A 23,891-nucleotide genomic window follows, 5' to 3' on the forward strand; every position below is an offset into this window, starting at 1 on the left:
AGACAAGCGTTGAAACAACATTGCTGATGATGATAAATTATGTAACTGCAGACATAGTTTGTACAAATGTGACAAACGATTTGCTTTTCATTCAAAAGTGCATAGATAACTAAGCTTGGTTCTCCACGCGGTTGAGTAATTAATCGAACAATGCAACACACACTCGCTCGCTCGTCGATACCATGCCATTGAGCTTCTCTAAAGAAGCCATCTGTTTCGATTTGGTGGTGTCTTTTTTCCCCGCTAAACATTGAAAAAAGAGCACAAAGCATGCTTATCCAGCGGACTAAATTACCGGCGTCAAAGAAGTATCAATCGTGGATTGTACCTGCTATCGACATCTGCAAAGGCTTCCCTAGTGATAAACCTGTTAACGCTGATCTCAAAACAAGCTTCCAGAAAAGACTTCTTGGTTTTTAAACGAAACAATTCGTCCGACTGGGTAAAATACGCATTTTTTTTAGTACAAACTGTTGTTATACCAGACGAAAGATTTCAATTAACCCGGCCCTAATTTGAATTAAAGAAGGCTGCATGAATTATCCTCATAAGTTGAAAGAACAACAACATTTTGTCTTGCAAACTCCCACTTTTAGCTTAACAAATGTCCTCTTTCCTAGAAACCTTATGAAGCTTGTTTTCCCAATCTTTCAGTGCAATGCGGCAATAACATGTATTACAAGGGTGTGGCAGGAACACAATAGATTGAATCGGTACCAAAACGTTCCTCAAGAACTAACTTGCTTAATCCTCCATTCCTACGAATGTTTCTGTAAATCTTCTGACAGAAATTATAATTCTGTAGATAATGTAAAACAAATGCTACTTATGTTCGTAAATATTATATTTGGTTATTTGAACAATGTGTAAATGATGCAAGGGTAACTCTACCAGCATCTTCTTTAAATGCGAGACCGTTAGGTAGTGTCAAAGAAGACTGAATATTAAAGAAGATAATCTACGTATGAATGTTCCAGCACCCTCCTGCAAAGTGTCTTGACTTCATTTATGGCTGTTTCTGCTAAGATGGCCTCATACACCATAACTGAGCCTTCTTGTGACGTCACCACCATGTTTCCGCCAGGATGGTCATTTTTTTCCGGAGAGAATAGGACAGACCACAAAAAAGAGAACTCGGGTGCTTTAACGTCCAAAGGAGGTCAGTTGTGAACATCAAAGGATTGCAAGACGGGACCTACGGTTTATAGTCCTTATCCGAGAGGACCTAAACTCTAACCATATGGAGATGAAATTACAAACACGATCAGCATCCTGCTTGGTGATAGTTTTCAGAAAGCCCGAAACGCCTTAGACAAGCTAAGCGGGGAAGACGAGTGACGACGATGACCACGAAACTTCCTGGTTCGGAACCCTGATGAGTGTTCGTTTCCTAGACGCTGACCGAAGAAATTGCGGACTCTGGGGACGAAAATGGGGGTCTATTCCTTAAATTTCATCCAGTCATAAACTAAGCCTTCATTGCAATGAAGAGAATCTCTGGGAACGAGGTTTGCTCAATTTCAGTTGATATCAATTCAACAGTGTTCTCAGGAAAAAAAAAGTGTTTTCAACAGGAGTCCACTCTCTCTGGCCTCCCGGGTGCTGAAGTAGCTTTGGTAAGCAAGTTATTACTTGCCACACCGGGTTGGTGTTAGCGTTTTATTGTTATTGTAACATGCTTCATTCTTCCCAAGTCTCCGGCACTGAATTGATTCTTCAATGTTTGATTCTTCAGGTACTTCAGGCGCGTTTTACACGACAGAGGAAAAATGACACGGGTCCGATAAAAAGTGGAACGGCTCCAATCATTTTTGTAAAGAAACAGTGAACTTTTATCCATTCCGCTACGGGACCGTAGGCGCCTATGGTCCCGTACCGGAACGGATAAAACTTCGCTGTTCCTTTACAAAAATGATTGGAAACGTCCCTCTTTTTATCGGACCCGTGCCATTTTTCCTCTGTCGTGTAAACGCGCCTTTCGTTGTACCTGAAGAAGGCTATAGTCTACTAGTTTGGCCAGCCGAAATACAATACATTACTAAATCAAATCTACGCTGTATCGGCTCTCGCTCAAAATATTTAGTGTCCTCATATAGTTGAAAGAATTTACAAGGATGTGTATGGGAAAAAGGACGCTTTACCACCCACTCACGCTTCAATGATTTTCATACAAATCCTTGTATTTTTCTACGTTTTCAAACCCCTTTGAAATTCTTTCTTGGAAATATGAGTCTGAAAATTTCCAACCTTGCACATTTATTCTCCCTTATTTGACCCATTGTAAAAATAGGAATCTGAGCTCTGTTTAATATGTATAGGTAATCACATGAGACGGAGTACTATTAAGGATTAATTGCACGAGTGTTTTAGAAATTTTCCAAAATTGCCAAAACACAAGAGCAATTAATCCTTAATAGTACGAGGACTCATGCGATTACTTGTTTATCAATAAAGGGCAAAATTAACCAACCAGGATCAAGTAATCAAGACTTCTCTTGATTACCAAAAATGCCCTCGATTATGAAAAAAATGCCCTCTGTCTCAGCCAATCAGCGCTCAGTAATTTTGCGCTTTATTGATAAGGCACGTAATTATGAAAAATTATACTGCAGGTCAAAAGCTTTTCGTTCGTAAACAAAAGTACGGGATTTTCGAGTGTTTAAGTAGTCATAAAATCTTTACCTTCAGTGGTATTTCTCTGCAAATTTGTATTCTGGCGAAGACAAATACGGTCTTTCCATTTCTGGAATTTTATATGTTCACCACTAATCAGTCATGTGACCAGTTTGTTGCAAATGGCCTATTATATGATTGACAGCAAGTGATTGGCTTGTGTTAGTTATCACAAGTTACCAGCCGTTTAGTCGTTCATCATTGTTTAATAAGGTGCTGATTTCACTGTTGAGTAAGATAAGCCGTACTTCTGTAAGATACCGGACGGTAAAATATTTTAATTCGTGACTAACTATTATTTTGTTTAATTTCTTGGACTTAGTGCTGTTGGGCGTGTCTATGCTCATTTTTTGTAACCACGAATTGGACGTTAGAAAAACTGACGTCTTGGAGAAGCCACTCTCCAAATGACAAGTCAAAGACCCTTGGATTTTTAAGGAAACTTCTATAAAAAGATGCAGGATAAAAGAAACTTACGCGTTGTTTTAGAAGGAAGAAATTAAAGTGAAGAAACAGACATAAACATAATTTCTTGTTCACTTGTGGGATTTCCCTGTTCAATAGTTTGGTTGCGTGAAAATACTGTGGAAACAGTGAAAAAAAAAACAGACCTCGCGACTTCCCGATATAAAGGTTAAAGTTGTAAAGAACAGTACACAAACACGGGAATTTTAATCTCAAATTTGAATTTTATAATTAGACAGTCACAAGTGAGATTATCACTAGACGACTTTCTAAGAAATCTACTATTATAGTGAAAAAAACTAAAAGTTTGGGTCGCAGGGGGTACAAAAGACATGTCCTCGTTTCCGAAAAAAGTCGAGGGCACGGTTGGCAGGCGATTGCAGAAATATAAAAGAGTAGAGTGGGTATTTCTACTCCCCACTGGACAGAAACCATCGCATCGCACAAGCGCTTGCAAACCGGAAGAGAGAGAAGGGCTAGAATAGTACCACCAGGCGGATATTGAGGCAAGCTGGCGCGACTCGGTTTCAACGTGTTTTGTGCACCATATTAGAGCCAACAGCGGCAGAGACGGTATTCAGAAGCTTTTTACAGCAGAGATACATCAGTAAGTCACTGTTCATTTCTACAACTGGATGGAAAGTGACACACTCGTCTGTGTAAAGAGTTTCTTGTCGCGGAAAAAACAACGACTGATCCCAAGGTGGAGAATGCAGTGCGCTCATTATCTTACCACCCCGCCCTCACATCAATTATGGCTTTGTTAAAGAATACGAAACGGCTAAGCTGTGTTAAAATATAAAAAAAGAATCACGCTCTTGATTTCCCGCATTTGTGACCGAGCAGGAAGCGTTGGAATGATATCAAATGAAGCCTTGCTCATCGACATAACTATTTTAGAACATAACTCCTGAGATACAGAAATAAAAGGGTTGTAATAAAGGGTGACCTGAATTTCAAGAAATTTTTCTTTAGCTTGAAAAGCTTTTCCCCTCACCTCATCTGTAATCAATTGCTTCATAAATGTCAAAGAAAATAATTAATGACCTAGCTGTGTTTCACAACGCCTCTCGATAGAAAACCACTCAACTACAAAGATCAAAAGATTCGACACCAGGATGAGGCTCAAAAAAACCTTCGAACAGTCAAATATGAAATCTTGCTATTCTTTTTAAATTCATAAAATGCCATTTTAATGTCGTTTTGTTTCTTCATTCCCTCTTTATAGGAACACGCCCCCCAGAGTTCTTCCTCGAATGAGAACAGTCTTTAATAGTGTGGGGATTTGACATTATGCGGAAAAATTGTGTGTTTTGCGAAGGAAGGTGTGTCTCTCAGAGCGAGCCCTCAGCTAATTAAATATTGAAGCACTTCTCGAAGCAAAAGAGATAATTATTGTGTTCTCCTGTGGCGGCATTTAGAGTCACTTGACGGGTTATTAACACTTCATTATTTCCAGCGACTTAGGCGAAGTGTGTAATTGGATAACAATGTGTGACACGTGACCAGTGTTACGAAAGAAGATAAAAAGCGGTCGTACCCAAGAATGGCCAGAAGGACAATGAAATGCCATGTACAGAACATGGACCGGCTTATAACCAACGGTTTTCCAATGTGCGCACAGCCCACACTAAGAAGGAACAAGACTTCCTCTCAAGCCTACACCAACGGAACCAGCCCTGCAACAAGTCAACATACTACAATTCCACGCTACGGCCCAACGTCGTTCGCCCAGCGGTTCCCTCTGGATTGGAATATCCCGTTGTTTCCCGAGCTTTCAAGTAGCTACTGCAACCAAACTCAATCTTATGTCCAAAGCCTAAACTCAGCGCTGCCGTTGCACGAAACAAGGGATCACCAAAGTAGCGAGCAAGCGCTGCAAGAAACAGAATCTTTACTCCACCATAATACCGCAGGTGGGTCAGACACACTCATCCACTTATACCAAACGTACTCAAACAAAAAGCTACTCACTATCAACTGGTAATTCAGGGTGGTGACGGAATTTTAATTCATAATATTGTTCTCTGTATATTCCACCCTTAAGAATAATCTTTTTTTAAATTGCCGTGCCCTTTGCTCCTGTCGTTAAAAACAGCACAGTCTACTGTCAGCTGAGAGTAAAGAGGTGACTTCTCAGTGCATCGCTATGTAAGAAAATAAACTGGCATTGTATCTACACAGTAGTTTGCTTTCTTGTCGATTTGAGGCCGCAATACCCGTAAGAAGAGAAACGGCTTTTCATGCCTTAGTTAATCATGTGATAGGTTAGACGTTGAACTGTCTAGCACGCTTTATGGACAGAAAACGAACATCTTTTTACTGCAATTCGGAATGTGAGATCACCATGTTCACCACCACGGTTCGACTTGGCTCAGGTAAAAAATCTTACACACAAAAAGAATCGATTTTACTGCTGCCTTATTGTGGGAGCTGGTGGCCTGATTCAAAGCACCATAACGGTTTTTTGTTTCTTTCTTTAGGATGAGTACAAACGGCACTGATTCCTCCTATTCCGCTGATCATTTTGTGTTGACGTGCTTCGTTCTTCCTCCCCAAATTGTTGTAGGGATTTCAGGGGGAACTTGCATTTAACCGACGTCGGAAAGTCTTGCACGTTTTTTGAGTTTCATTTTTTTAGTATCAGTTCAACTTTTTGATGAAATAGAGGAGAACTGAATGGATAATAATATGGGGATTTGTAATGAGACCGATTAGAAACCCTTCTCGAAATCAGTTAACTGAGATGGGTGCCACTCGTTTGCGAGAAAGCGAAACACTGATGCAGGCTATTTACGAACGCAGAAATTTTAGAAATCTACGGTCGAAGGAATACCAACGTAAATTGCTGACGATATTTTAAGCACCTGTGTTAAAAATGATGCCTCAAGAGCTATGGCATAATCACTGAGAAGCTTGATTTCAGACAATCACAGTAGTCACTACAGTTCTTGATGTAAAGATTTATTATAGACGTGATTTATGGGTTTTAGGTGGAATTATGATCGTATATGGTAGATTGATTTATTGTGCGAGGGTTAAACTGTTTAGAATAAACAGAAAACATCTCAATGGCCCGCTAAAGATCCTTGTTAGTACTTAACTACAAGACCGCAAATCCTTCCGTTCAGCAAACGTTCTCCTGTGGATTGCAACATTGCAACTAAAATCGGACGAAGTTGATATCAAAATTCCTTAAATCCTTTTATGAACAGAAGAAAAATTATACGATTTTATTCTTCCAATAGAAAAGAATTTTAAACCAAGATAGATGAGCTACCTCAGTTAGCTTCGGCTCAAGCAAACGGAGCATCATACAAAATGGACGACAAATTGAATTGAAGAACAAGCACATTTTTCACTCTATAAGGAAGTCTTTCCAGTATAAATTTCTTCACTGGCTAAAGACTTTCCTTCAGTAAAAATAAAAGCTGTTAATTAAATTTGTTTGCGTCAAATAGCAGTTATTGGATATTTTTTTAAGAAAAGAGTAATTTCTTTTGGTAAAAGGATAATTAAGGCCCACAACAGATGCGATGTGATAAACAAACCCAATGGACAAACCTTTCTTTTACAGCTTTTGATTTTCATTGGTATTTTAATCCTCAATTGATTTACGATGCGTCAGGAAATTAACCAAACGGATATGGTTTGTCAGGGAAGGTTCTCCTTGCAATTTTATTCGACACCTCCTAAAAATTTTTGACGGGGTACAAAAAGCTTACAGACAAAGCTTCATTGAATCAGTTTTTGAAGTTTCAATTTTTTTGTACTTCTGGTTTTATTCCTCATATTTCCTCCGTAATTATTTTTACGCAGACAAGATCCGGCAGGAAAACTAACTGAAATTATTCTTCAACAGCTGAGGAAAGTCCAAGAGGCCGAGGGAGAGAATCGTGGTCCTCCGCGAAGGTTCGTTCGCGAGCGAGGACAGCATACACCACAAGACAGCAAGTGGAACTAGAAAAAGAGTTTTTATTCAGTCGGTACATTACCAGAGCGCGCAGGATTGAGCTGGCAACGTCTTTAAATCTCTCTGAAAAACACATCAAGATATGGTTTCAAAACAGAAGAATGAAAATGAAGAAAAGTGAAGTATCATTTGAGAGCGCAAAAACCAACCCCACCGAAATCAGGAGAATATACAACATGACGGACGAATGACTCTACCTTGTCGCTTCCATCGGCGCCTTTTACTACTATGCATGCAGTCAGATTTGTATATTTTTAAAGCTTTTTTATAATGTATAGGTCTTTTTTTGTAAGAAAGTTTGTATAGTTCTTGATATACTTTTATTCTGCTATTTATAGCAAGGACTGATAGATATTCCATTAACCTTGGAGTCCATTGCACTTCTCTTCAGTGGCTTAAAGGCTCAATTTTAGTTTTACCAATTTCTATCAAAGCGTTCTTTGTATCCTTAGAGTCAGCGTTCCCACAATAGACGGTCTGGCGTACAAGGATAAAATCGTGCGAGTCACATTTCCGAAATAATTGCCATTGAAAGTCTGTAAGGATGTTAAGACATCAGCACTAAAACAGATTTATCACCCGGAATCTCACATGGTTCATTTTCAACCATTGTTGGCTAACGCATTAATTTTCTTCACTGACGATAGGTTAGGGCTTGAATTTCAGTTATTTAGAACTGGGCTATCGAAATTGTCCTGATGGACAGAGGCCAAGAAAAGCATAAAAAACATTAATGCACCGAAGCTTGTTAACTTTACTCTCGAAACAAAGTAAAAGCGATCACTGACGCAAGTGATAAGTGATCGTACACTTACAAACTAAATTTCAGTACACACTAACATGTTTACAAGTAATAACACTGCGCCCGACCGCACAGGAAGCATCTTTCACTCAGGCCGAGTCCCTTTGACTTCATATATGGCGTCTCACCATCTTTTGGACCCCAAAATACTGCGTGATATTAAAATCCTAGATTCTTGTGACGTACTCTACAATTGCACTTCTTTGCTTGATTCGCACTGCAGTTTTTTGCCTTACCTCTCTTGACACTGCCAACAAAATGTTTTTCAAAGACTTTTGCATCAAGAATTTAATTAGCATTTGTGTATCAATAATCAAGTTAAAGACTGACTTGGAAAACCGACAGATTTCCGTTTCATGGCAAAAATGTAAAATTCATTTGTGGCATGAATAAAAACTTCACCATCAAATATCACAAACCGGTGATGAAGAATGTGTTCTTGATCTTGTATTATTTTTGCGTGTAATCACAAAATTAACAACGAAATACGGCTGAAATACCAAGTGGAAAGGAACTTCCGCCCGACCTCAATTCGGAATTTACCCGTCTAGTCCACCCAGGAACCGGATAGGAACATAAACAAAGTAAAGCGAGTCCAGTTCTTTTTAAAACCTCCACGAAAATGTTAACAACTCATTTTTTTGGAAGTATCTTGCAACTCAAGTGAAGCTATGATCCTCGCAGTTATGAATGCAATTTTAGCAATTGCGTAGAGAAGCCTAAAAATTTCAGGACTTTAACGGGGTTGTCAGTGCGACGCCCTAAACCAACTGAGCTATGAAGACACTGATGTTGGGAGCTCGTCATTTGTGGGTCCTGAGCTTTTCAGGCTTCTCAGCGCAATTGCGAAAATTGCGTTCATAACTACAAGGATCATTGTTTCACTTGATTTCATATCCGCAGTTCAATATACGATTCATTTCATATATCATTTCGTTTATCTTGCAACTGTTAGATTTGCCGGTTATGTCAGTTCCACACGTCTTTATTGAAATCATTGTCATCCACTTTTATGACATTGAATAGAGGTCTTGTCACGAACTGAATAGCTATTAAAAACAAAAAACGAAAACTCAAGAGCTTTAAATGAACTACGTAACGACGCTTATAAAATTTACGTTACGATAAGTCTATGGTCACCGATACGAAGAAGAGATACCCACTCATCACTTCCCTATTCCAACTTATTTATTTTTTAATCCCTGCAATCAATTTCATCATAATTGAAAGGCTTAACATATCTTAGGAAATTATGATGTTATTTTATGGAGCAGATAAGCTATCCCATGAGTTCAATCCCTATTCAATGTAAACAGCGGATGAAGTTGGCATTTTTCATGCATGTTAACTTTAACGTTCATGTATGTTAACTTTAAAGAGATGGATCAACTTCTTCTCTTGGAGATCTTGAATAACAGCTTCGTTTGTGTGACTAGATCTGAAACGAAGATGTTTCGGCAACTTACTGATAACCCGGCTATTTCTGAAAACTAATATTTGTTGCTTCAACACAGGCACGAGATAGATGCTGACACTGTCCAATCAGAATGAACGGTGGCCGGCACATTTTATCAACAAAAGAATTTAAATAGATATCTTCCCTTTTTCTTAAAATGAGCCAACGTTTTGACTCCGAATTGCCTAATTTGTGTTTATCAGGGCTGGAAATTTTTTATCGCCACCATACAGCGGCATGAACGAGTCTAACCGTCGCCACTCTAAGCTCTCTTTGAACTGATCTGCATCACTCTTTGCAGCAAGTAATTTACTCGACAAGCTATGACAATGGCAATTAATAACTGTCAGTTTTAGACACAACTTATTCACCTTTTGTAGACAGCGTCTAGGACACCATTACGTCCTATCGCTTTTAAGCATGAGTAAGTAAAAGATGCTAGTGTCACCGCGTTTGGCACCAAGTTTCCTTTCTGTTTTTTGCGTGCACGATGAGATGTTTTTCATTATGCGTTATTTATGCGAGAAGCCAATCTCTCATTACATTCTCAGCCAATCAAAACAAGTGTTACTTGCGCGGACGTGCACGGCTGATTGGCCATTTGATTGACTACGTCTGGTCTGATCAGCTTAAATAACTTTGATTTCCACTCAAAACGGCGGTGGCCACAAGTACAAACAAAAGAAGACTGTGGAAAGGCGATGTTAAATTCACGGGAAGCGTAACTTGCATACCATAGATGCTTGGCAAGCGTTGTTGGGTTGAAAGACTACGAATAAAGAACGCTTAATACTATTTAATTTTATCTCGTTATCTTTACACAACGCGTACGTAATAAAAGAAATCAACATATATTAGTAAAATAAGAATAGAAAATAAACGAAAATTAGAGAACCACGAAACCATTAACAAGTAAAGAAAGAAAAATTGGTGCAAAGAGGAAGACTAGAAAGGAACTGACGAAACATACGAGCTAGTCCACCTTAAAATACATTACAAAAAAAAGAAAATTAAACAAAAAGGAAAAATTCTAGTGTAAAATATATATAATAGCACATTATACCCATCAGGCCTTTGGATTGTCAGGGTTAAATGTTTTATGGCTGTAATAATCATTACAGAGTTTTTTAAATGTTGGAAAGCTAAAGTCACGTTTTCTCATCTCTGCAGGCAGGTTATTCCACAAATAAGGTATTCGATTAAAGTAGGTGCCTTGAATAATTCCGTCTTAACTGTGTTTATCTTGAGTTTGTTGCTCGTGTACGACCTCAGCCTTTTGTCAGAACTGAATTTAAAATATTTACTGGAAGGTAGATTTAAGTCCCCACTCTTTAGCTTTAGCTTTAATTCCCTTCGATAAACCAATGGAAGGAGCTTGAGCTTTTGTAGTCGTTGGTTATAGGTCAAGTCAGGTAACAGTAAGCTAGTAGCTCGCCGTTGAACCCCCTCAAGTAGTTTAATTAATGTGACACTCTTTGGGCCCCATATCTCAGAGGCGTATTCCAGTTGAGAGCGCACAAAGGCTAAATATAATGATCTGAAGGTAGGCATAAATTCATCGCTGCTATCTTTTAGTGTGCTTCTTATAAAGCCCAACCAACATCTTATTGGCTTTACTCAATTGACTATAAATGTGCTCTTTAAAGCGAGCATCACTAGTCATCATAATTCCAAGGTCTTTCTGGCTTTGTACTGGTTTCATTTTTTGACCATCCATCTTGTAATCGAAGATACTAAAAGGATAATTTCTTACTTCAGTGCTTCAGTGTCTGTTAGGGGTGAAATTTCCTACTCGTGGCCTTCAATGTGGTGAAAGTACAAGCAGAGAATAGAGTGATCGTCAATACTGACTTCTGCGTAGACGAGATCTTAGCAAAAGCTGGCAGCTGGTGCCGCCTTAAAGCAAAGGGAATCAAATCGTGCACATGAGAATGCTGAGTTACTGATAGTTAGAAGGCAACTTTAAAGAAACTTCTTTTGCTGCGCAAAAAGTAGCCATTGAAAAGCCGTGAGTGTTGTCACCTTTTTCTTTCCTGCTGTCAGACTAGAATTTTATGATTACGATTGATTGTCACATACCGCAAGTATATCCAGATTGGCATTGAACTTAAATGCCCAGTTTGATACAGAACGAAGACGTTTTTGCATAATTCTTATTATTAAATTTTCAACCTCGGTTAATTTAATGCATTTCTCGTGCTCTGATTGGTTCACTCAATCTCGGCTATCAGCTCATATACCTTAGTTTGACCTTATATGCCAATTGATTGTGCTAAGCGTTGCTAAGCTAAATAATGTTTTCGCCGGAAAGCGCCTTGTTGGCTATTTACCATCTCATATCCAACGCGCGCTCATGGAATAATTGTTAAATACCCGTTACACGATTTCCTGAGAAGTATTTAGGTTTAGGTTTAGGTTTATTTATTAACCACTCAGTGATTTAAACTAACGAAACATTTGTACATAACTTATTACTAAAACATAACTTATCAAAAATTCTACACGACAGTTTTTTTACAAATCACAACGTAACGTTAAACGAATAGCCAGTGGTGAGGAGACCTCAGCCAAAGACTTATACAAAGAGGTCCCTTCATGATATGAGTAGGTATTTTATTGAAAGAAAGACTAGACGGCTGCAATAAGTACAAAAAGACAGTGAAATTGTTTGGTGGATAGTTGTAGTTATACTTAATTTACGTTCAACATCGAACGGGAAAGAGGAAAATCGTGCAATCGTTTTTTGAAAGTAGCCAGGGTGGGAGAGTTTGAGACAAATGTCGGAAGAGAATTCCAAACCTTGGGGCCCAAATACAAAATGGCAAACCGTTTAATAGTTCGGCAAGGATGTGATCTATGGTACGCAACAGTAAGTAAGTAAGTAAGTAAGTAATTTTATTTAAACACATATCGCATGTGAGCGATAGCTCGTTTAAATGCAAATGTGTCATAAAAATTACAATGTAATAATTAAGATAATCTTACATGTACAAGTAATGAGTGAAAAATAAGAAATAAGAATTAAATCAACTGAAATGAATAATAACCTATTACAATAATCAATAATTCAATAAAAGAAAATATTGGTAATTAGACTGTCTATTTACAAAATATACAGCTGCAGTCATACGATGAAGACAATTGTATGTTTTGTAAGTTCTTCCGAAATGTAGAAAGGGATTCTGACATCCTTATTTTGTCCGGTAGATTGTTCCATTGTTTGCTAGCCTGGTACGTGAAAGAATGTTGCATATAAGATGAGGTTGGTCTTGGAATAACAACCTTAAGATGGCCCCGTAGGCTGTAACCGTTGCTACGCAGGATAAACCTTTCCCGAATGCAGTTCGGTGCCTGGCCATAAATACTTTTGTATACGAGTGTCAGTGCTTGTTCTATGCGTCGGTGTTCCAGGCTTTTAATATGTGCGATGTTAAGTAACTCTTCATAAGCAGTCGATTTAGAGTGATTAAGAAGAATCCTTAAAGCGAATGCGTTGGTTGACTCTAGTTTCGCAGACAGACCTTTACTTAGACCTATGAATAGTGGTGATGCATATTCAAAATGAGGCAGAATAAATGCTTTGTACAATTTAATCATAATATCTAAGGGTATAAATTTACGAATGCGACGAAGAATTGAAACTTTTATGTTCACTTTCCAGCAGATTTCTTTAATATGTGCTTTAAAAGAGAGTGAATTGTCAATGATTACTCCGAGGAGCTTGATCTGTGAAACGTAATCCAGTTCATTACTTTCGATAACAAAGGGCGTTGGTAAAGTTGCTCTGTTAAAGACGATAGATTGAGATTTACTATGATTGATCGCCAGGAAGTTCTTATGGAACCAAGAGACGAGTAGACCAAGGCTTTTTTTGTAGGTTTATCTGCAAGGTGGATGGACAAAGGCTTGAAGAGTACCCCGTAGTGTCATCGGCATAAAATCTTAAGGAGCACGAAATATCTGAAAAGTTCGCATCATTCACAGATCTGGGCCCGGGTGTTAAAAAGCCGATTAACGCTAATACCCGATTTAAAATTAACCAAGGAGTTTATTCTCTACTCCCAAATGCTGCTCAACGCTGATATTCGACCAAACTTTACATAAGAAGAAGTCAATCTTGAAAAACAAAAATAGGGAAAACAAAGTTTCACCGAAAAGTTGAAAAAATGAAAAAAAAGTTAACGCTAATCCTGGATTAAGTTAATCGGCTTTCGAGCAACGGACCCTGGTGGCATAGTGATGCCCTTGCACACCAATTATAAACAAGTTTAGGAAGGAAGAAGGTAGCAAGAGATGGTGATAGGAAAACATAAATTTGGCACTGTGGAGTACATCGACATTAAATATATCTAAAATGTTAAGGTTAGCAAATAACAGTGAAGAGTGAGCACGATGTTCATGATTGGTCAAAGCAGGAACTGCACGTTCTTGAAGGAGATAAGGTGTACTCAAGTTAGTAACATAGGTTGATGATCATGCTGTGTTACAGTAGCTTAGATATGGACATATCATCGTATGATGAATGGATAATTTGGTGTGAGAAGACAACAGATAACCTATCTAATTAAGTCCAGTAACAAAATGAGGAAGGAAAGCCGTGTATGCACGAAGACAGGTCTTGGGAACCCACAAGGAATCAATTTCACCTGCATTCTCCAAAGTGTAAACAGAGCCTATGCCGCAATATGGGCTTCTAATAACTTGTCTGTATCATAATTTGGCAATTAAGATGGAAGCTGGCTTAGCTGTGCTCTAGTTCGATTATTTACATGAATCTCTACAATCTCTGCAAACACATGTCTTTGAAGAAGGTTGTAAGCAAGAGGCATCAATTGCAGGATGGTATTATGAAAACGATCGCTTCCAAAACAAAATAGATCCAGGCCCAACTCGAGTCCCATCCCATAATCACACTCATCATTTGCAAACTGAACCAGTGTCATTTGTTCCTGGAGGTTTTCTGACGCTTGTTCCTTATCTTTGTCACTTTTGTCATCTGTAATCCGCCTCAGGATTTTCTTCAGTTCACCTAAAGTTAGTCAACAGTGTTGCAAATTGAATGAGAATTCACAGTGAAAAATTGAGAAAAGGATCAAGCCAACAAATGTATAAATTGTGAGAGTCGGAAAAAGGTGAACGGATAAAAAATCGATTTATTTTCTCCTCATCGGACGTCTACGTAATTTAAACCGCATCCTGAACTGTGGTCTGATTTTATTAATATTATAATTAATAAATCTGATTTTAATTAACAATTATTGCTTGTCAATCATCAACTAAAGAAATTGAACTGAAAAAAAGAAAAACCGTAAAGGGACCAAAGAAGGTGGGTGGAGCAGCAATTATACTGACCAAAGAGGTCTATCCATAATTTAATGTTTAACTGACTTCTTCAATGCTAGTCTTTGATGCAATGATGTAGTGGAATGCGAAACACTCCTAGTAGTCAGGAGCAATGAGAGGCAGCTGCGTTTGCAGGCTACTTCAATGCAGTCCTGTATCCACCCTTAACTACCTACTAAACAATTTTTCCCAACTCACCATCAGTAAAAGTCAGGGGACGATATCCAACATCATTTGAATCTACAGGGACCACAATTCCAGCTTTGTGAAACGTCTTGGCAACAACCTTCTTATTTCTGGCTTTGATGGCAGGAGTGCTTGTGTTCAGATTATATTTCAACTTTTCTGCATCTGTCACAAGTGAGGCTTGAAGTGCTTTTATTGACTTTAGTTTGGATTTGCCACTTGAGGTCTTCATGAAGTCACCAATAAATTTACTAACAGAAAAACAAAAGAATAAAACCCTGATTGGAAAGTACCAAAGTGCTGCAGTTCACTTCATAGCTTTTTTGTTTGTTCTTTTTTCACAGTAGGTAGCTGTGTTTAAAGGGGCAGACACCAAAATGAGGAAAATGTAATTTCTGCTGTCAGACAAATCGTGAAGTATAGGAGCAGGATAAGAGTAAGACAATAGAGTAGGCCACGATTTTTGCAGGCAGCCAGCTCCTTTCAACAGCTCTGTTAAGAGCATTTTAAGAGCATAATTCAAGATAACCTTCTGGGATAAAAGTGAGACCCCTTGTGAGCTGAACACAGATAACCTTCACACCAGAAACGATGCTCACATTAAAACCTTGATCAATTATTTCAGGGGAAAAATGTGACAGAATGACAAATATCTAAGTTTAAAACAGCCACGTGTAAAGAGTATCTATCCAGGAATAAAATTTATGAGCTGCATCCAGTATCAGGGAAGTTGGAAAATCCAAGCATGAAAAGTACATCAAGAATCCTTACTTGATTGCTGCAAACAAGTTTTCTCCCAGGACTGTAAATTCACAATTTTTCTCTGCCTGGTTTGAAGCCACAAACACTGGGGGAGTTTTGGGATCATCTCTAGTAAATGAAAAAAAATCATAATAAGGTTGTAAGGTTATCATGATTCCACAGACAATAACAATCATTATGAGATGAATAAAATTTTAGTAAAGTGAAGGTAAATATTTTTCCTGTCATAGGAAGACATCCTGTGCCAAAAATATATTTAACAAATAGATTCCATGTTGCCATGCATCTCTGTTCAGGTAGATCACAGATGACGTCAAAATTTGATAAGAACAAAAAAGTGGCACACAAGGAGATAGCCGAGTGTGTCACTGATGTTCTTACCACATTTTGACATCTTCTGTGATCTATTACTGAACAGACATACGGCAACACGGAATCTATTTGTTTTATATTTATAATAAGAATTAAACTCTATTCGAATAAAGCTGATGGTGATGTCAATCGTGGGTCTGTCCTCTAATAGATCATAGGCAAGAACCAATCAAAATGCAAGAATAACTTGGGTTCTTATATAAATATTAATATGACAGGTTTACAGATCAGGCTTGTATTACACATTCTTACGAACAAAAGAAAGGCTGTCAAGACAAAGAATGAAATTACCTGTAGTATCCCAAATGATAACCAGTTTCGTTGTCACCTTTAATTACAGTCAAAAATTCAGGAGGATCGTAGAAATATCTCCAGTGCAAATGATATGAGGTGATATTTGACTCATCAACATCATCAAAGGATCCTGATAAAACATCATATGGTCCAACCAGTTGTAAGCCAAGGGATTCATTCAAGGCACCTAAAAGGAAAATAAAACAAAAAGCCTTTTCTCAAACTACTCTCTTTACACACTAGTTTGGTTTAAATTTCCTCTCCAGTTTTCCACCAAAGGAGTATGAACCATATTGGATATTGTAAATGGTTTGAACCCAGGAGTCATATCATAATTAAGTAAACACTCACCCGGACGATCGTATTTTACTTAATTATGATATTGGATATTATCAAGAAACTGACAAACAAACAACATCATGACTTAAAAGAGATTGAAAATCATGTAATAGCACAGAGCAGCCTATATGTTGAAACATGTGTCACTAAATAAGAATAAAATCAATATATCATTGACACTTGTTTCTGTTAAATGCTAATAATAGTAGTTAGAAGTACCAGGGTATTCTTGCAGTTAATACGAAGAGGCATAAGAATTTTAAAAATTAGGAACTAGGAAAAATGCTTCAACATGACTGAGTTTCTTCTCCTTACCCTTTTGTTACACACACCAATTCCTTGCCAGTAACAGAACATAAATAAAAAACAATCTTTAAAATTAAAGATATGACTCTACCTTTTCAATGATACATGTAGCTACATAGAGGGCAAGAAAAAAACTGTAGAAAACCACTTGCCCAGTTGCTTTAATATTACTGGCCAAATGGGAATGCATACAGTATGCATTAAAATGGCAAAAGTTCATCTTCTACATACCATTAATAATATTATTATTATTATTGAATAGACTCAAACAAAAGGTAATGAGCTAACCGATACTTCACTGAGCAAAGTGTTTGGACAGTGCAACCGGTGTCAGCTTAGTCCTTGTCTGTGCTGTTGTTTAGCTGGGGTAAAACAAGATTTATGCAGGAATGACAGCCACATTCCCAGCTACTGACAAGAGCTTCACTTGTCCATTGGCCCGAAAGCTTATACTGTGGTTCCCTTACCACAGGCAGAATTTACTTGCCTTGGCCAATCCAACCTGATTTTTTTTTTCTGTCCCAGAAAAACTAAGTTACACACATATATTCTTACCACAAGGATTTTCTAAGTTAAGCTTCTTGCAAAACTCCCAAAAATCAAAGAAGTCTTCTGGAAGTTCTACTTTGAATCTTTCTGTTAGTTTTTGCTTTTTGAGCAAAATGTTTCCATTGTGATCTTTATCTGCAAAAAATGAAGAGTTATAATGACATAAAAACCAAACTTGTAAACATTGAAATTTGGATGAAATCATCAGACATACTTCACTGAACTTTTATGTCTTTCAACCCTATTGGACTTAAAAACATTTTGCAATGTGGGTTTCAACATCAATAACTTCAAAGAAATTCAATAAAAAAGAGAATAGTAAACTATTAATATTGACTTGAAACTTTCAAAGGTAAAGTAAAAAGGAAATTATGAAAAATCAGTTGATTTTTTTTCCATTTGTCACCGTTTGAGCTTCAATAACCTCATCCAAAAGGAGATATCTTTTGTTTTGGGGACACTAAAAATGTGTAAATGACAACTCTTCCCTCTTGTAAATGTCATACAAAAGAATCCAATTTTGTTTCAAAATGCCTGATAAAAAGTATGGGTCCTCATGTTTGTTTTGTAGAAAATCACTTCTACAAAGATCCCATTATAATCCGTACCCCCCCCCCCCCCTTCCCCCTTCCCCCTTCCCACCACTTCCCACTGTGGATCAGAAATCGGCATAAAATTAAAAGGGAAGGAAATGTTCCGACAAAAAATCCGATGAGTAGCAATCTTACTCATCCATACCCCGAGGTCGGATCATAAATGGAACGTCCCCTTTGCTATAGCCTCAACATATATAGAGGTCATAAGCTTTGTACCTGTGGCGGGGACCTTGAGAATGTTGCACAGTATAACATTAGCAGAATAGACTGTTGCCAGTCTGTTTTTCTCTCGTAATTCAGTAGGGGTTATGAGGCGAGACGTTTTGGCTACCACTCAGCCATACCGCCCTTGCCTCGCCAGTCTTCTCTACTGGGCAAACGCCATACTGCCCTTTCGAGTTCGCGATGACTAAGCCTGCTAAGGCTGCGCTCGTCCTAGTGACCCTTAGAGAAAAAACCGGCTGCCAGCAGACTATTAGCAGAATTGTGACAATTACTATAGATTGCGATTTATTCCATGCCTCAACCCTTAAGCTATTATCTTACCAACTTCTTTCACCGTCTGCATTTGCGTGTTGGAATCATCTTTCCGATCCAAGAAGGCCTCGGTCTTCCTCCGCTTTCTCGCTGGTGAACAACCTTTGTCCGCCATTTTAAATCGCTACAACAATGCTTTGCGATCGAAGTTGGCGCGAATTTTCTCTCGTTTCCAAGCTCCTTGCAAAAACGCTTAAATGACGCCTTTCGGATCTCTTCCTAAATAGAAAAAATGACTAAGGAGGTTTTATTACATAGATACTGATGACATAGTGGGATTTTCCTTTTTCTAAAAAATCGTATCTTCACCGCTCGAAGTGAAGGTATTATTTTATCTTTCAGGTGTGAGGGTATAGGTATTGTCATGGCAACTAACACAATTAGCCAATAAAAAGCGAGCTTCCCCTTTCTGGTAAGATATGTCGTAAGATACTTTTGTGCTGTAATAGAATCAAGTGAAGCTATGATCCTCGCAGCTATGAACGCAATTTTAGCAATTGCGTGGAGAAGCCTGAAAAATTCAGGAGGATTTCAACGGGGTTTGAACCCTTGCGACGCTCTAACCAACTGAGCTATGAAGTCACAGATCACGGGAACATTATAACCCACAAATGACCAGCTCCCAACATTAGTGGTGTCGCACCAGTATCGTGAAGTCACGGATTCAAGGCCCGTTGAAGACCTGAATTTTTCAGGCTTCTCTATGCAATGGCTTAAATTGCATTCATAACTGCAAGGATCCTAGCTTCACTTGATTTCATATGCGCCGTTCATTTCAATATATGATTCACTTCATATATATCATTTGATTCGTTGCTGTAATACAATTTAACATTTTTATAACTCAATTTGACATTATTTAATATGATTTATTTTTCATAGCACCAATCACTGTTTAGTTTTCACAGCCAATTACATCTAGGCTCAACTGACAGTCGACCAATAACATCACGAATAAGTTGACCAATGACATCTACGACCGGAGTTTTTATGGTATCTACTGACGTTACACAAATCACTTGACTCTGAAGATGAATTCCGCTCAGCTTGTCGAAACGTCAGTCAATAGGGAGCTTAAGAAAGTGCGTTTTTGACACGCGGACGGCAACCGGAAGTGAGCTGTTTTCCCTTTTAACTTGTCTTCACACAACCACATTTATATCGCTAAGTATCTTTTCACTATTAGAGACTCTAATTTTAAAAATCTAGAAGAGACCGCTATCCTGGCGTGCGAAATATTCACTTCCGTTTGCCGTCTGCGTCTCAAAAAAGCGCGTGCTTAAGCTCCCTAATATCATCTTAAACAGTCCTCCTTAGGACTAAACTCACCCGGACCATCGTACTTTGCTTAATTATGATATTGTTATATGTTACATAGAATTCTTGTCTTAGCGATTGATGACCACTATTTCCCCATTTTGAAAATGAATAAAATCAGTATCTATCAGGAACCCATTACCCGGAGCCTACAACTCTACTGTGTTCGTGTAACGGCGTTTTCACAGACCGATTTATTTTTAGATTGAATTTCCCACGAATGAGACTCCCACAGGAGCCCGATGACCAATTACAAGAAATTAAGCTGACGTCATAGGGTCATCGAACCGGAACTGCCTTTGTTTTTTGACCTAATTCGCGGGAAGGGCTAGTCTAAAAATAAACCTACTTGTGAAAACGCCGTTTCACAGACGCTGTATGGAAGTTGCACGCTCCAGATGGGCTCCTGGTATCTATATAATAAACAGAACCTTAAATGACCACTTGGGGATATGAATTTCATCTTCTCGTGCTGATAGCATCTTGCACTCGTGCGCTGTGCTCACTCGTGAAAGATACTATCAGCACTCAAAGATAAAATTCGCATGCCCGCACCGTGTCATATTCTCTTCAGTGGAAACTCCACTCAAGGGACACCCTCGGAACCAGGACAGGTGTACCCTGGATAGAGGTGCCCCAAAAGAAAGATTCCAGTGTATTTAGTTTTCCTAAAGCCCAACTACTAATCGAATTTCTTCCTTCTCTTAAGTCTTTCATAGTTACTGTCACAGTCCGTCACTGATGCTAAAATTTTCGGCAGGTATCTTATACAGGTCACAGGTCACAGGTCAATGTTTTACCAATACAGAAAGTATCCTAAACATTCATAAAAGCTAACCTTGGGCCTAAATACTTTTGTTTAGGCCTAATTAGGCCAAAGGTTAGTTTTAATGAATGTTTAGGATACCTTTTGTATTGGAAAAACAATGACCTGTGACCTGTACAAGATACCAGCCGAAAATGGTTGCCGGTGTATTTTCTAAATTGTCAAGTTACTAGCATTCTGATTGACTCACTGTTAAAGTGTTGGCTGTGACGAAAAATGGGACGGGTACGCGGGGACAGGGAACAGGGGACAGGGGATGTGGGGACTCGGGGAGGTCGGGACTTAAGAACGCGGAGACTCATTTTCGAAATATAGAATCCCAGAAATAGGAGAACATCCTAACGTAACCTAACCCTACCCCTAAACCCTAACCCAGCTAAATAAACACCAAAATCTCGAAAGTAATTCTCGCCACCCGTCACAGAGCTCGACTGTGAAACAAAGCAGAAGACCCAATGGCCCATTGCTGAAATTTCACGATGCAGCGTTTGTTGTTGTTGTTGCACAAATACTTGATCCTTATCAATTCTCCTCTGTAAATGATGTTTGAATACAGTGCCAATGTCCTTGTTGTTGGCATTGTGACTGCATCTTTCTTGGCGCTTGTTCAACTTGTTACCTTTGATGAAAAATTCGCGTTGTCACCGTTGATATTGTCATGTTCGTCATCACCGAACCAGAAGCTAAGTAACTCTTGACTCCACTGTGTTAAGGCTTGACCAACCTCGTAAATTGGTATATTTTTGTTTTACGAGGGTATCCAATCGACGTTAACTTGAAATTTGCATGCTTAGCTTTCTACTCACTCTTTCATCTGAAACGTGCCACGTGATTTTTTAACGGCTAAAATGTGTTCTGTTCCTTCCTCTAGTACTATCCAGGTATTATCATTCTGCCTTTTAATCATATCCCCATCTTAACGGAAACGGTAAATCAAAATTAAACGAAAAAAACAGGTCAAGTCACATAATAAGTGTCCATAGAAGTCACAATGAAAATGAAACATGCCACATTAATAGGTGTAATTATACGTTAATGATCGTTTTAAGCAACTTCAAGCAGAAAGTTGTTGAATTCTTTTGGGTAAACGTTCCCCAAAAACAGCGTTATGACGTCATTAGTCAAGAAATGTCACGTGACACAGACAACTACGAGTGAAATGCATAATTAAAATGAAAAGGTGTCAATAAGTGTCAATTGGCATTTATGGCGGTGTAAGGGTTAAGGCGTAATGCCTTGTTTTAAAACACTTGAAGTTCAGACATCAGGGTAACATTTCCCTGATCTGTACGGGTCCGCAAATGATCCCAGGACCGCAAATGATCCCAGAACCGCAAATGATCCCCAAACTGTACCGCAAATGATACCAGGACCGCAAATGATCCCCAAACTGTACTGCAAATGATCCCGGAACGCAAATGATCCCCGTTTTGGACCGCAAATGATCCCGAAAAAAAGGGAGGAATGGCATGGAGGGTGGAATGGTCTGGATTGAGAATTAATGAGAAGAGCGCATATTTTTATTAAAATCACTTTAAATCATACATGGCTAGCAACAGGTTTCTGCCTTTAAAAATTGAAGCGCAGCCAGGATTAGGCATATTAAAATACAATAAAAAACGTTCTCTGGCTAAAAATTTTCAAAAAGAATATAAGCTTTCGGCTGTCGATCTACAGCCTTCCACGGATAAAACGTTGAATGTGAATTAGTGAAATATATACAGAAAAGGCGAGATAAAAATGATAAAAAGAACAGAGTAAAGGTATGAAAAATGGTGGCTATTGTTTAAAAAGAATTATATACTGATTAGGAATCGGCTTAAAGTTATTGTCAGCATGCTTGGTAGAAGAGGTGTGCCAGGCCTCTAGAGTTTTCCTAACACGAAAAGAGCCTTTGTCTATAACTCGAGAATGGTTGAAATCAATGCGATGACCGAAAGACCACGCATGTTTCGCAATGTTTGACCCATTAGCACATGTTTTTACATTCCTAACGTGTTCTTTCTTGCGGGTTTCAAAGCAACGGCCAGTTTCACCTATATAACACCAATCACAATCGGCACAGGGTATTTTATAAACCACGTTGGGTTGGTGTTCAATAGCTGGTCTGAATTTAGGAGAAAGGAATTCTTGTTGTAAAGTCTTGAGGGGCTTATTTACAACTCGGATATCGTGTCTTCGAAGAAGATGTTTACCGCAAAGCAACTCACACGGACAGATATTTAGACTTTTCTTCTCACCACGACAAACGCCACAAGATCAGCACAGCTGAGACCCTCCTACACCGCGCAATTAAACTCCCAAGTACACCGCAAGGGAAAAATACCGAAATCAATCACGTCTTTGATGCTCTACGAGCCAACAACTATCCCTCCTTTGTTATTTCCAATATCTTAAAGCAGAAATTTTCCAAACCAACCACACATGCCATCCCTTCACCTGAAGAATTGGTTGACATGTTTTTTAAATGGTTTACGCCTCAAGAGAACCCTAACGGTTTTGCTGTCCTTCCTTTTATCAATGGTGTTACGCAACCTCTAACAAGAATTCTTCGAAGACACGATATCCGAGTTGTAAATAAGCCCCTCAAGACTTTACAACAAGAATTCCTTTCTCCTAAATTCAGACCAGCTATTGAACACCAACCCAACGTGGTTTATAAAATACCCTGTGCCGATTGTGATTGGTGTTATATAGGTGAAACTGGCCGTTGCTTTGAAACCCGCAAGAAAGAACACGTTAGGAATGTAAAAACATGTGCTAATGGGTCAAACATTGCGAAACATGCGTGGTCTTTCGGTCATCGCATTGATTTCAACCATTCTCGAGTTATAGACAAAGGCTCTTTTCGTGTTAGGAAAACTCTAGAGGCCTGGCACACCTCTTCTACCAAGCATGCTGACAATAACTTTAAGCCGATTCCTAATCAGTATAAAATTCTTTTTAAACAATAGCCACCATTTTTCATACCTTTACTCTGTTCTTTTTATCATTTTTATCTCGCCTTTTCTGTATATATTTCACTAATTCACATTCAACGTTTTATCCGTGGAAGGCTGTAGATCGACAGCCGAAAGCTTATATTCTTTTTGAAA

General features: G+C 38.5%; 2 protein-coding genes across 2 annotated transcripts; one reads left to right on the plus strand and one right to left on the minus strand.

Annotated features, from left to right (window-relative positions):
* Positions 1 to 4,668: 4,668 nt before the first annotated feature.
* LOC137999038 (homeobox protein Hox-A9-like) lies at positions 4,669 to 8,313 on the plus strand. The gene is made up of 2 exons (XM_068844868.1): positions 4,669 to 5,054; positions 7,001 to 8,313. Exons 1-2 carry the CDS (start codon positions 4,685 to 4,687, stop codon positions 7,300 to 7,302), a joined length of 672 nt encoding a protein of 223 aa, XP_068700969.1. The 5' UTR covers positions 4,669 to 4,684; the 3' UTR covers positions 7,303 to 8,313.
* Positions 8,314 to 12,178: 3,865 nt separating this feature from the next.
* LOC137999039 (histone PARylation factor 1-like) lies at positions 12,179 to 18,787 on the minus strand. Its single transcript, XM_068844869.1, has 6 exons — positions 18,663 to 18,787; positions 17,527 to 17,655; positions 16,324 to 16,513; positions 15,670 to 15,768; positions 14,911 to 15,149; positions 12,179 to 14,398 (listed from the first exon to the last, which is right to left on the minus strand). Exons 1-6 carry the CDS (start codon positions 18,766 to 18,768, stop codon positions 14,094 to 14,096), a joined length of 1,068 nt encoding a protein of 355 aa, XP_068700970.1. The 5' UTR covers positions 18,769 to 18,787; the 3' UTR covers positions 12,179 to 14,093.
* Between the last annotated feature and the right edge of the window lie 5,104 nt (positions 18,788 to 23,891).

Source organism: Montipora foliosa, chromosome 4 (assembly GCF_036669935.1).
Source record: "Montipora foliosa isolate CH-2021 chromosome 4, ASM3666993v2, whole genome shotgun sequence".
NCBI classification, from domain to species: Eukaryota; Metazoa; Cnidaria; class Anthozoa; order Scleractinia; family Acroporidae; genus Montipora; species Montipora foliosa.